The sequence below is a fragment of the Lepidochelys kempii genome, chromosome 3, assembly GCF_965140285.1.
Source record: "Lepidochelys kempii isolate rLepKem1 chromosome 3, rLepKem1.hap1, whole genome shotgun sequence".
Lineage (NCBI taxonomy): Eukaryota > Metazoa > Chordata > Testudines > Cheloniidae > Lepidochelys > Lepidochelys kempii.
This window is the reverse complement of record NC_136382.1, coordinates 83,280,809-83,295,298: the sequence shown is the minus strand read 5'-3', so window position 1 is coordinate 83,295,298 and position 14,490 is coordinate 83,280,809. Positions and strand designations below refer to the sequence as shown.

Sequence of the window (14,490 nt, the reverse complement as noted above, 5' to 3'; positions counted from 1 at the left end):
GTGTGGAATATTATATGCAAAGTTATGTCACATACAATAGTGTCAGCACCACAAACAGATAAACATCTGAATGAAGCCAGAGCTTTCTGAGCTGAGAGTGCCTAACTGTGGAAGATGCGGTAGTCTGACTGATGTTAAACTAAAGTGAATTGAGCTCAGGTATAAACATGGTGTAGACACTGTGGATTGAGGTAAATGGGATTAATGCAAAAGGCATGGGTTAGCCTGATAATAATTAATAGGGAGATAGTCAAACAGCAGTATTCCCTATAGATCAAAGCACTGTTCCGATGTAAAGCATAGTTGTGTGTATGATTATACAGTTTGGCTCGAACAGTATTTATTATGATATGAGCTCTGACCATAGCATAGCAGTGTTTGCAACAAAGATCTTGATGCTTTAATAGCAAGGTAATATAATATGCATACTGCAAGGTCCATTTGTTTTCCCTAGCTGTGAGGGGCTGGAAGATCTTAAGTATGTTTTCAGCTTCTGGGTTATTATATACGTTAATTATTGGTCCAAGAAACTTACAGGTGTAGTCCATTTAATAAGTGTATTTTTAAATGTCAGTGTGTGCCTTGAGCATAGGATAGGGGTTCAATTTCACTGAACGAGTGTGGACATTAAAATAAGTAAATACGTGAAAAAAACTCTTTGTGAGCAAAGGGAGAGCTCATTCTGTATTCAAGGGTATAAGAGCAAGAACAGTAAATACAGTGGTCCCCATATAAAAAGTTAGCGGTTATCACATCCCAGTGTCTGTGATTGTGCACTTATTCTCTATTATGAGCATAGAGGAATATTGCAGTATCCCAGATACCACAACATGTTAATTGCTAATGGATACTGAGCTGTTAATGGCAACTTCTGTGAGTCATTACTGCACTACAATGGACAGCACAAACTATGATTTACTGGAGGTTATGGAATACTCTACAGATTGTAATAAAATTTGGCATGTCACCAAGCCATATCCGGCAAATCATCAGTATTTGATTTCTGAATGGATTCTTGTAACACCCACCACTCTCCTTTTTTTCTTAAAGAACCTCTCCAATCTCATGTATCTAAGGGAAATGCAATTACATTGTGCACACACGTTTGAAGCAAGAATAGACATATATTAAAGTATTAATTTTATAAAGGTACTGTTTTGTCACCAGGACTCAGCAAATTGGGGGGGTTGAAGGGAATGGGTTGCAGAACGTTTTTGCCTCTGGATTACTGTTTCATCTCAGTGGGGTGGAATTATTATTTATTATTTATATTGCAGTAGAGCCCTCTGGCCTCAGTCACGGACCATAATAAAAAATATAAATTTGAAAAAGAAGTGCTAACATGCTTTTAAAAGTGAGAGAGATGGACTGAGACAGGCGTCTGGGTTGTAAGGGAGCGGAGTTCTACATCCTAGAGGCCACCAGGACATAAACATCACTGCCAGTTAACCTGAGACAAGATGGTAAGATCCCTAATGGGAGATGGGGTCTAAGCACAGATACCCACTGGATCAAAACTCAAGAAAGAACTCTTAAACATAGCCAGGGCCTACACTGCTTTTAACTCCACCAGTGCCAGCTTGAAGTCAGTGTGTTACTCTGAATGCAGGTTGGAGTAATATGATTGTGGTTAACCAAAACAATGAGTAATCATGCGCTGAACTAGCAGCAAGCTGTGGAGTTGGTCTGCTCTGCTGAGGGGGAATGACGATAATTAAACATTGTGGTCATGAGGACATGACTTGCCGGTACCCAATTGGGTTAAACATTTAAAACCAGATTGACTGCTCAGACCTAGAACTTGTGATAGGTAGAGATCCATGAGTTCAGACATACACAACACAAGAACTTCACAGCCAGCACCATAGCGGAATGTTCTGTGAGCACAAAGCTGAAGACACTGCCGATGGGTGGAGGATTGACAGATACAAAGATGATACAAGACAAAGACAATATTAAAAACATAAATAATAATATTTTCTCTTTTTTTGTTAATAAATCGGAATCTCTCTCTTTGTTTTACAAACGCCATATCCATATGAGTGTGAATCATACCTGAAAACACTGATATTCATTCTATTCACACAGAAGGCAGTAGTGGTTACACAAACCTTTACTTATTCTGATTTCGAATTCGGAGACACCTCCTTTTCAATGGTGGCTCCAGATCCTCTGGCCCTGTGCTGAGTATTGGCGTTGAGATTATACATGGTGCCATAGCAGTCTTTTCTGCTGGTTTTGGCACAGGCTGGATCACACAACCTGTCTTGGGCAGCATCCGCAAAGCATATGCATGGTCCTCATCTGCAGGGTTGTTAAGGTTGGGGTCTTGCTTGTCTCCCCCAGTGAGGGGCTCTTCCCCCATCTTCTTGCCAGCCTCTCCTTCTAGGTGGCAGTTTGATGCACAGTTGTTCTCCTTAACAGATTCCAACTCACTCACTGCTGGCTCTTCTTGAGGTTGAGGCTTTTTCTGCTCTGGGGATTGTTCTGAGTTCTTAGAACCCTCTGTGCTCTTTGTGCCATTCACAATGACATTGCAAACTGCTGCACTAGTTTCTAGTCCTGAAGTGCCAGAGGCCAGTGAGACAGGACCACAGTGAGCTGGGTGGCTGCAAGGTAACATTTTTGTTTCAATTGGGCTGCAATTGTCCCTGCAGTTGCTGCAGTTCCTTTTATCTGAGCTACTCAAAGCCAAATTTACAACACTGTTAGGTTCACGTTCAACTTTAACTTGAGCATGTAAAGCCCTGTGGATAACATTGTGTAGCCTAGACCTGTGCCCTACAGTTAGGTCTATCACACCATCCTGTGGACCCTGTAGTACACTGGAAAAACTAAATTTATTGTTCATTGGACTACTAGGTCTCACAGTCAAATCAACAACTTCATTTCTACTATGCTCCTGAACCACTTGAGCTTGATTTAAGGACTGGCCCGAACAGCTAGGTGACGAGTCGGAGGATTTAGAAGGCCCTTGCTTTGACTCTCTAGGGGACGTAGAATTATTTGTTGGCTTTGCCCCTGCTGCATCACTGGAGGTACTTGGAATGAAGTTTTCACCATTGCTGGAGAAGCCATTGGGGGGCTTGGAATCATTGATGTGAGGGATGGGAATTGGAATAGGGATAGGTACAGGCAAAGGAACAATGACAGGATATGGCACTAAGAGGGTTGGGGGTGGCACCAGTGGGGCAAGAGATGGCAATCCAAAGTTCATCATCTGTGGCATAGGCATAGGACCATTTGGCATCATGCTGACGGGGGGAAAGGGAAGGCTAGGTAAAGGAGCTCCGGGAGGGTGAGGTGGTAGTAACCCTGGGGGATTGCCAGGCATGGTAGGTGTTGTTGGGGGATGAATATGAGGTGATAGCATTGGCCTGTGCATGGGGCTGGAGGTGGGACCTATATTCCTGGGACCACCTGGTGGCGGACCAATTCCAGGAATCATTGGATTGGACAAAGGGCTATTAGGATTCGAGGCATGATGAGGTGGCCCTCGAATAAATGGTGGACGAATTTGCTGCATAATTTGCTGTTCCATGAATATGGGCAGAGGAACTGGCCCCCGGTTTGTCATCACCATGGGAGGGCTTCGAGGTGGGACACCAATTGGAGGCACAATGCTAGCAGGTGGCTGAACAGAAACTGGTGGAATATTTGGATTCTCATTCATGGGAATAGGTTTGGGAACTGGCGTGGGGATTTTAGTGACAGAGCAGTTGGCAGTGTCAGACGGAGAGGCAGTGGTAGACGCTGATGGTCCAGGGCCTTGAATTTGGCCAGCTGCAGACACTGGGGATGGGGCCTTTCTCCGAGCATCTGCTAGCGGTATATTCCAAGAATCTGGAGTCAGCAGCTGTACCCCAGTACCTTCTGCTTTATTTTCGACTGGAGGATGTAATGTGCTGCACAGTCCAGCTGGAAGATTGGCCTGTGTCTCTTTGTAGAAAATGTCCATTTTGTACTGATTGAGACATTTTGCACTGCAGAACTGAAGCCTTCGTTCCCCGTCCCCAAAATCCAGATACTCTTTTGTGTGTCTTATGTGCTTACACCAGTCACATACCTACAACACAGTAACAAAATCAAAACAGGTAAGAAAAGTGATCTTCTCTTTTTGGTGTAATTTTAATAGTCATTTTTCAGTGCTTTCTAAATATCTGATTTATTTCTCTAACAGGGACAAATTAGAAACGTTGTGTGAAAATTACATTTTTTTACGTCAGAATATAACTGAACTAAATGTCCCAAATTTTTATGGCCCTCCTATTCTTAACTCTGTCTTATACAATACATTAAATATTATATATACATACTGTGGAGGAGATCCTCAGCTGCTGTAAATTGGCATAGCTTCACTGACTTCTTAGACGTAGCTTCTATGACAACTTAAGCCAGCTGAAGATCTGTGTGTGTGTGTGTGTGTCTCTGTGCACCTGCACATGTATGTGGCTATGTACCTACCTGGTACATAACCTACATGTTCTTTGACATGTTGAGTTGCTACACGATAAATATGATCAAGAAACAATTTGAAAAGGATTCCAGAAAGTTCCTCAAAAATGACTGCAAACAACGTCTGCTGAGCTACAGCACCTTGTAACATTTTACATTATTAACTGTGTTAGATAATAAGTTGGAAAGGGAGACGTATTTTAAATGGTATCAAAAACCAAAAGCACCATACATCATTTGCTATGCGTTCCAAATAGAAACTTGGAAACAGTCATGAAATCTGTGTAAGGTTCAGATATTCCCAACTTGTGATGTTTCGACAAGCTGGAATTATTTTCTGAGCTGTTTGCCCACTCTTTTCACTAGTCACTTTGTGTAAAACTTCTTGGCAGATGAAGTCTTATTTAGCAACTTTTCAAATACTATAGCAAAAACTTAGTATTACAGGCTTTTTCTTTTTTTCTTTTTTCCGTTTTATTCCTTTCTGCGCTATGACTGGTGTGGTGAAGGCATTGCCAATTTTTTTTTTTTAAGTAAGGATACAGAACTAATTAAGCTGTGAAAGGCTTTCTCAACTGTAAACCACTAGACACCAAAGTTCAAAAAATAGTCATTCTAGGCTTCAGAATCCATTACTTCAGAGAAATTATTGTGATTTCATTAACACATTAATTTTGCAACACCAACAGCTCTCACAGATGGTGAAGACATGATCTACAATTCAAATATGACTCTTGTTTGCACAAATGCCTTTCCTTCATATGGCATTTTAAACAAGAATTAATATGAGTAATCTTGCGATAGCTATAAACAGATAAACAGATGTCAGATTTTTCAGTGCCTTACTTTTTGACAGAATGTTACATACACAAGCCCTCCCACCATTTTTTGTCATTTATTTGAATTCTCAAAATATTCCATACACGGAGACTTTAGCGCTCTCTATAATCAGTATGTTGAGCCTCTGACCATGTCAGAATACAGTACTATATTGGGTGTATTCTTACTTTTCCGAACAGCTTTTTTAAGATGACTGTCTTTACATTATATATATATATATATATATAAAAACAAAAGAAAAGAATATCACTGTGAAATGGCAGCTTTAAAAACATAATTAATTTTAATAACTATTGGCCATATAAACAATTCAAAACAACATATGTCGGACATTTGATTACTCATCTCATTTAACTCTCAGCTTTCTTTCAATATAAACAGTGATGACATTTTAGAGTGTGTGTGTATGTATATATATATATATATATATATTTAGTTATACTATTTTTTTTTAGCTATGTAGCTCTTTGATTATCCTTTAACCATTTCTCTCTTTCTCTTATGCACTGTCTCTCTCTCTTTTTATTCACTCATGAGGTTTTCATCCTGACTCAAAGATTTTTTAAAAGTATTAAACTAAATGATCCTTTGACTACTAAATCACCTCTGAAGTCTGGAAATCAATAGGCCAGATCGTCATCCAGAATAAACCAGTGTAGTTCTATAGAAGTCAAAAGTGCAGCACTGATTTACACCACCTGAGGATCTGGCCATATGTAGCTTGTTATGCTCAATGCAGTCTACATTCTCATTTCCACTGCATTGATCCAGACAAGAAAGAGAGTTTCACTGCACGTTACAAACCTTACAAATGTGGCAATCCCTTCAGAGCTGGAAAAATAAAAATGTAATGTCCTACAATTCAAAATAAACTGGTAAACTCATAACAAAAGCACCAACATAAAAGCCTTAGCTGGAAAGATGCACCCAGACCTTTCTAGGACTGTAAAATGATGTGTACTCACAGTGAATACAGCAGAACTCCTTCCTACTGTATAGGAAGTATTAAGGGGGAAGAACTGTTGGGTTTTATTAATTGTAATAAGTAGTGAAATGCTGCCCAACTCTGGGTCACTTTTTGCCCTCTTCACATTCCCACAGAAGATACCTGCAAAATGGAGCAATTTTCTGAAGCGGAAAGAAAGTTGGGCACAAACCACAATTTCCCCATAGCTCCAGAAATCCCTTGTACTGAATGGGGAGCTGTGACAGGGGTAGATAGCTGCCAAGAGAGAGCTGAGGGATGGACTCAGCATAGGTCATTATCCCCATTTCCTCAGACCAGCTGGGATTCCTACAGTGTACTGATTCCTTCGCTGGGATGGGCGTTCCTCACCCCCAAACGGGAGTAGCTGCCATGGAAAAGCACATAAAAGCTAAGGGAATGATAGTGACAAATGGGCAGATGGGGACTGGGAAGTAGTGCTGAGTATCGGGCATGTGCTCCAGTGCCCAAGGCCTTTGAGGCTCTTGGAACACCTAAGGGTTTGTAAGGCAATCCCCCACCGCCTCCATGGGGCCAAACCCTGTCCCCCAACAGGATGATCCGGTGAAACCCCACAAGCTGAACCTGAGGCTTCTCTGGCTTTTTCAGAGTTTTTCAGGAAGGAGAGAGAATTTGGCTCTGAGTCTGCACTTCAAGTAAATAGAAGCTTTTCCTCAGTAACGCTGGCAATATTTGGCCCAAGGTAATTTTTAATGTAGAGTTTGCCAAAATGGTATTCACATTCCATTTATAGAATTGGGTATAAGGGAGTAAGGTGCCTCCTTAATCTCCTGGGCAGGCAACACTCCCCATGGGCTACAGCATGGGAAGGGCGCTACTCCCTCTGCTGCACAGATAGGTAAGGAATACGCAGGCAATGAAGAGAACATTGATCCTGTCTCTACTCCCAACATACTTTTCAGCAGAGCTGAGCTAATGCAGAGTGGTTGTAATCTGCTACTGATCTATACCAGCAGTAGAATACTTCCCCCTCCACCCAGTGGAGCAAGGGAGTAAACAGGGCTCCACACCACAACCTCCTCTCTGGTCTCCTGGGATGGTGTAGCTATGTGCTGCCCCTTCTTCAGGGCACATTGTAAAGTGGCAATCTACTGCTAAAGACTTCAAGACTGTAGGCAAAGAAATAATTGAGAAAAATAGGAAGGGATTAAAAAAAAAAAAGCTTCTTTATCTTTCTACTGAAGAGCTCAGTGGCTTTGGCCAAACAGATTAAAAGAAAAAATACAGCAGAAAACTCCTGGCATCTTTCTAATCATTTAATTGTATTGGTTATCAGTTGAAGAGTTCACTGAAATACTTCAGTGTTTTATTGCTGTATTGATTTGTTTGTCTCCAAGGGGTTCCTATGGCACCTGCAGCTAAACAAATATTTTCTCTTCTCTGCTAAAATAGTTAGAAATCCTGCTTAGAAATTCTCTACTGATTTGTCCTGTTTTCAATCATTCACTGAGGTACCAGAAATGCTCAAGCCAGTCTGCCTCACTCACACATTGATCACAGCCCTTTCAGTATCTTTTATCATCAGATAAAATTAAAGGCCCAAAAGCTAGATGCAATATTTCTATTCCTGTGAACATTCTAGATGGACCAATGTCTCATAATTATCTAACTGATTTTATGCAATATCCCAAAGTGATTAAGGTTAAGGTAACTGATACCTGCCTGTCTGAAATACTTTGTGAGGATGGGGAGGAGCGTGTGTGACTTCCTGGTAAAAGTACATCCTAGAATATAATGCTAAAAATGGAGAAAAACAATCCTTCAAAGCGGGGAGAAATTACTGGAGGAGAAAAATGTCACTTAAGAATTAATGTATCAAGTCTGTCTTACAGGATTGATCATTTAAGATGAGGTCAATGAATTTATGATACCAATGGCTATATCACTCAGGGTAATAAAAGAGAGCAATATCATTCATTTTACATCTAACTAATGACATGCTCAAAGTAATTACAGATTTCTTTAAGAGCCATTGCTGATTACTTAAGATGTGATAGCTAGGTGAAACATATATATCTTTCAGTTCAATAAAATAACATTTTCCTATCTGTGAAATATACAGCAAGTGTCATTTAAAAAAAAAGGAACTTGCATTATAGATTGATCCTCTGTGTTATTTTTTACAAGCTGCTTGAAATCTGTGTGCCCTCTTTTCATTTTCCTTTTTTATTATGTTATCTTTTCCCTTTATTGTACAGACAAGTGAGGAGTTAAGTTGCTGCAGAAGGCTTTTTAACAGTTGTGTGTAAAACGCTGTAATCCTTATGCAGGTGAGTAGTCCCATAGTCCACCATGGAATTGCTCATGTGATTTAATGCTGCATGATCAAGTTCTTATGGCCCGATTCAATGCCGATGGAAGACAATGTAAAGACTCCCATTTACTTCAATGGGCTTTAGATCAGGCCCTCAGTGCTAGCCTCTGCTTGCAATGAAATCAGTGGGAGTTTTGCCATTGATTTCAGTAGGGTCAGAAGCAGGGCCAGAATATTTTCTAAGTAGCTGCACAGTGTTCTACAGATATAAAATTCAGTTCATCATGCTAACATAAAGGAATGCAAAGCAAAATGCTAAAATGATTATATATGTAACCTTTCCCAACAAACCATTTCCAGCTGCACTTTCTATTTGCAAATTTCTAATAAAAAGGGATGTGGGGCCGTCAAATTACTGCCTAATGAATAATGTGTGATAATGAAAATTATGGTGATGAATGGTCTGATCTTGCGAGGCACTCACTGCCTCTTGAGCGCCTTCATGTCCCTTTGAATATCCTTCCAGCATCAATCCCTAGATCCAACTAGAACATTTCATACCTCAAATGCCATAAGACCTGAATGACAGAAAGATCAGAAATGAGATAAATGCATATCCCATTCAACTGTAACACAGCAACCCTCAAGAAGATTAAATTTACCTTACTGGGGCATGTCCAATTCTAAACAACAGAATGAACATTTCCTTAAGTACATTTAATTTATTTATATTTTAGTGGCAGGGTGCCAATGTACTACTTATCAGCTCCAATGGCTTGATATCATTCACCCTTTTCCTGTGAAATGTGTGGCATTCTATACCACTAGACCACTCGGAAGACACTGCATCAGCAGAAATATTACTCTCTCTTGGTATGGGAACACCAAAAAAACCAGAGCTGTGGGATCCTATAACTCTTTCCATCTTGTATTTCTCCAGAATAGAAAGAAAGCTATTCATGTTGGCAGTCAAGCCTTTATTTTGATAGAAACATCCGAAGTGGAGTCCAAAATTTACCATGAGGTTACCCACACAAGCACAATGTACACATTCTGCTGCTCTTAAACGGATATGCTTATAGCTCTGGGCACAGAATAATTAATACTTTAATCAGCTGTCAAATGCAGGAGTGAAGTTCATTCATTAGTGTAGCCCACCACTAACCTCTGGGCAATAATCTAGTATCAGACACTATTACATTAAGAAACACATTTGCTAAAACCGCTCTGTCTTTGGAGATATTTGCATCAGCCTAAGAGAAATCACACATTAGTAACACTCAAACAACATAGCCACAATTAAAAAGAGTATCCAGGCATTATCCCATGCTTCCACAGTATTTTGCATCAATGGCAGCTCCATTGTAGAGTTTAGAGAGACAGAAGAAAGGGACCAAAAAGAAAAGGAGTACTTGTGGCACCTTAGAGACTAACCAATTTATTTGAGCATAAGCTGGCCTAGTCTGTAGTCAATTCTGTGGCTCCAGAATCATAGAGATCAACAGAGCCTGCTGCAGTGGGCTCTAAATGTTACTACTGTTATTTATTATTTGTAGTGCAATAGTCCTCTAGAAGCCCTGGTCGTGGATTGGGGCCCTATTGTGCTAGGCACTACACACATATAACATAAATACAGTGCCCCAAAGGGCTTTCAATCCGAGTGAAATCCTGGCTCCACTGAAATCAATAGGAGTTTTGCTGTTGACATCAATGGAGCCAGGATTTCACCCTAGCTGCATACAACAAAGATACAGGGGGAGCACAAGGTAACGTGTAAATGTAGTAAATGACAGGCTACGAAAGTTCTGCTTTTCTGCTTCTCCAAAACCAGACGATGAGTAACAAAACTTACTTCCTTGGTCAGGGAAACACGTATACTGATTTCACTGTCTGATTGTCTAAGTAAGGCCCTCTGCATTGGGTCCTTACCAAATGTGGCAACAGCAAAAGGCTGCAGCCTGTCAAAGTATTTTGGAATAAAATCACACATTTAACTACATTTACATGTTACCTTGTGCTCCCCCTGTATCTTTGTTGTATGCAGCTAGGGTGAAATCCTGGCTCCATTGATGTCAACAGCAAAACTCCTATTGATTTCAGTGGAGCCAGGATTTCACTCGGATTGAAAGCCCTTTGGGGCACTGTATTTATGTTATATGTGTGTAGTGCCTAGCACAATAGGGCCCCAATCCACAATCAGGGCTTCTAGAGGACTATTGCACTACAAATAATAAATAACAATAGTAACATTTAGAGCCCACTGCAGAAGGCTCTGTTGATCTCTATGATTCTGGAGCCATAGAACTTTCTACAGACTAGGCCAGTTGGGTGAGGTGCCTCTAGCATCTCCACCCAGCCACACAAATCCTGTGTTGGTGCCTGCTAATTTCATTCTGGTCAAGCACCAGGTTGTGCCCCTTGTCTGCCTTTTCCTTCCACTCACAGGAAGGTTCCAGCTGTTTCCTTTGAGCATGCCCCATGCTGCATAAGATTGCCTGAGCTGTGAGAAGTAGCTACCCAAGCAGCTGGGTTTCTGACAGGAAGAATGAATCCTGAATTCTACAGGCCAGTTTTCCTGCTCTCATTAAGTTATTAAATAATCATCCTGGAAGCTGAACTTGCCAACACTGCTCCAGTTATATGTACCCTGCAGATTTTCTAAACCCCACTTGGCCTCGTACCCTGCCCTCCCATTCCCACCCATAGTTGCCTTTCCTTTAACCCAAATCAGGGCCCCAGCTCCTTCCCTCTACCTCCCCACACAATGCTACCATCAACTATCCCAGAACATACAAAGAGAGGAGGCAGAGGCCTCTCTCACCCTTTCACAGTAGCCAGAAGGGCCACCACCCTCTCATCCACATCTTCCCAGCAACCAAGAGGGAGTCTGATCGTACGTTTTTCAACAAGGCCCCCGATTTTTGCATTCTGCCAATACTGGATCCTGCAGCAAACCAGAAGGTAGGAGGTGGCACACAGAGAACTGTTCACTTACAGAAGTGTCTAGTAAATATTCAAATGAGTCACAATCAGGACTGTTGCATATAATTCAATGCACCTCCTTGTTTTTCAAATATTTTCCTATGCACAGAATAGCAAGTATACTGCAGAACCCATTGTGCTGCAGAAATTGGGGAATCTTGCCACAGAATTAGGTACCGCATGCCACAAAGTACAGAAGGCCCTGACCAGGTGGCCCTCTGGGCTGTGTATGGTGCCTTCACAGCAGGCTCTTGAGGAGACAAATTGGCCTCTCTGATGGACAAAAAGCAGCCCTACTTACTCAGGAGTTACAGAGCAATTGTGCAGAAAGTGTCATGCACCGCTCAAAAGGAGACTCATGTGGGCCTGTGGGATGTCTGTGGGGGGAAGCCTATTTTGCATGTGAGAGGTGTCTCAGCTGCTCACCATAATCAGCAGTGAAGGGTCTCCAACCCCAAACTAGAGAAGAGTCTTAAGAAGTCCCACTGCTGTTGTAGAGGTCGTCATCGACCAAAGTGAAGGCTCTCCTACTCCCCATCACCTCTGGGATTTGGAGGAGTGGAATGGCTAAAGCCTTTGCTATAATGGGCCCCTTATTTTCTCCCTGGCTGAGTTCTGCTATGGAGCTGCCAGCCAAGATAATATCTCTTGGCCCGATAGCGCGTTTAAAATTCTTCCCCAGCTGACTGAACCCAGGCCATTTTGATGTATCAGGGAGGCATTCACCAAAGTTATTCCCATGAGCCTGACTGTCATAGAAGGAAAGTCTAACAGGGAAGTAACTTCTTCTTGGTGAATTATGGTACCACAAATAAGACATGTGGTGCTGGATGCTGCATGTGCCTGCACTCAGGCAGATCCACTTGCATGACCCAACCCTTAGATTATAAACTCTTTGGGCCAGGGACCATCTCTTACTCCTGGAGGAATTCTGCGCCACTGCGCATATGCAGAATTCATGTCCCCCACAGATTTCTTTGCTTCCCCGCAGAAAAAATGACTTTCTGATAGGGAAGCAAAGGGAAGCTGCAAAAGCAGTCACACACCACTGCCTAGCTGTGCAGGTACATCATTTCAGGTATCCAGAGCAGCTGCTGGAGAGGTAAATCACCACAGGGCTGAAAACACCCCAGCCAGTGGCTCCTACCCTGAACCGGGATCAGCTGCTAGTCCCAGCTGGGCTGGAGGCAGGAGAGTATGGGACTTCCTTTTCCTCTGCAAGGAGTGGCTAGGGCTGTGTCAGACCCAGCCCCAGAAACCTCCCCCAGCTGCAGGAAGCTCAGCATCCTCCCCTGCTCCCTGCTCTCATTGCTCCTCAGCTGCGGGGGGAGGAGTCACTGTACGGGGAGCTGCTCCCCATCCCCCCAACCCCTGTGTCTCTGGACCTCCCATACCCAGGCACCCCTGCCAAGCCTCACCCTGTACACCCAGAACCCCGCTAGCTCTCCATACCCAAACCCCACCCCACTGAACCTCAACCCCTGCATCTGGAGTCCCTTGCACCCAGACCCCCTGCCTCTGGACCCCACCCCTGCACCCAGACCACCCCCACTGAGCTCCCTGCACTCAAACCCCTACCCTGATGCCCCATCGCCTGCACCATCTTGAGCCCCTACATCCAGACCCCCACCCCATTGACCCCCAATTAGCTGCACCCAGACCCCCACCCCACCAAGCCCCACTCCCCCAGCACTCAGACCTCCCTGCTGAGACCCCCATGCCCAGACCCCTCTGCTGAGCCCCAACCACTTTCACCTGGAAGCCCCTGCAGGGTCCCATTGCCCCTGCACCTGGAAACCCTCCCCCCACCCTCCCAATGAGCCTCTGTGCATCCAGATCCCCCCACACCTAGACACCCCACTGAGCTGCCTGCACCAGATTGTCCCACACAGAATCCTCTTACCCCACACCTGGATCCCCCCACACTGAGCCCCTCCACACTTGGATCCTGCCTGGTTGAGCCTGCCTGCCCCACACCTGGTGCAGAGGAGCAGGACCCCATGGTGTTTTTGGGGCAGGTCCAGGCCTTGTGCTGTGTCAGGATTGGGTGCAGCCTCACCACTGAGTCTGTGTCCCTGAGGTAAGAGGTGGGGAGGCTGCAGGGTGATCTCCCACCTTTGTGCAACCAGTGGCCTGTGCTCCCCACTGCCATGCTGACAAATAAAACTTGCAGAATTTTAAAATATAGTGCACAGAATTTTTAATTTTTGGTTTAGAATTTTTATTTTTTTGGCGCAGAATGTCCTCAGGAGTAAGAATCTCTTCATTTATGTGTGTGTACACACACAAGCAGCTAGTACAAAAGGAGCCCAATGCCCTTATCATGCTCTATCAGACAGTATCACAGTGCAAATAATAATAATTCTGAATTTTGTGCTGGCACTTCATCCACGGCCCTAGGCACCTCACTCAAGGATTCTAGTTTAAGGCTGCATTTGTGGTAGGTGTCAAGTCAAATTGGAAAGATGCCGTTGAACTGTTCGTAAACAAACATGCAGCAGTTTGACTGACAGAAAGATCACTCCAGCACACAAGAATTTCCTTTCAGCGTTTTCTGATTCCGATGAAAAATAAGTATTAAGCATTACAAACTAGGGCACTTAAATATATTTGTCAGTTGCTGTTTGTATAGCTTGCCCCGTATTGCTGAGGGACTAGAGCTTGCGAAGGTGTTTGCTCAGGTGAGCTGGGTTGGAGAGATGCAGAGGAGAGGAAGATGGGGTGAACATGCTCAGCCCAGAGACAACAACAAATAAAATTGAGGGAATAATAAAAAACCCAGGATTTTTCCATATAGCTGACCTGTAATTCATAGATTTCTGTTTATTTTAATGATGTTTTATTCTTTCTCAGTGAATTTAGTTATTATGAAAGGTGCTAGACTAACAACCCTGGAAATTTAAGTCTCCTAGTCATTGATAGGACAGGTACAGCCTAGCCAGTGGCAGCTCAA

The 14,490-nt window shown here is 43.0% G+C and overlaps 1 protein-coding gene across 2 annotated transcripts in view; it reads right to left on the bottom strand.

Annotated features, from left to right (window-relative positions):
* Window positions 1-14,490, bottom strand: part of SOBP (sine oculis binding protein homolog) — a 135,951-nt gene that overhangs the window by 14,727 nt on the left and 106,734 nt on the right. For both annotated transcript variants that reach the window (XM_073336934.2, XM_073336933.2), the window contains one exon: window positions 2,112-4,066. In XM_073336934.2, the coding sequence (XP_073193035.1) occupies window positions 2,114-4,066 (1,953 nt within the window). In that variant the 3' untranslated portion in view covers window positions 2,112-2,113. The remainder of the gene's footprint in view (window positions 1-2,111; window positions 4,067-14,490) is intronic.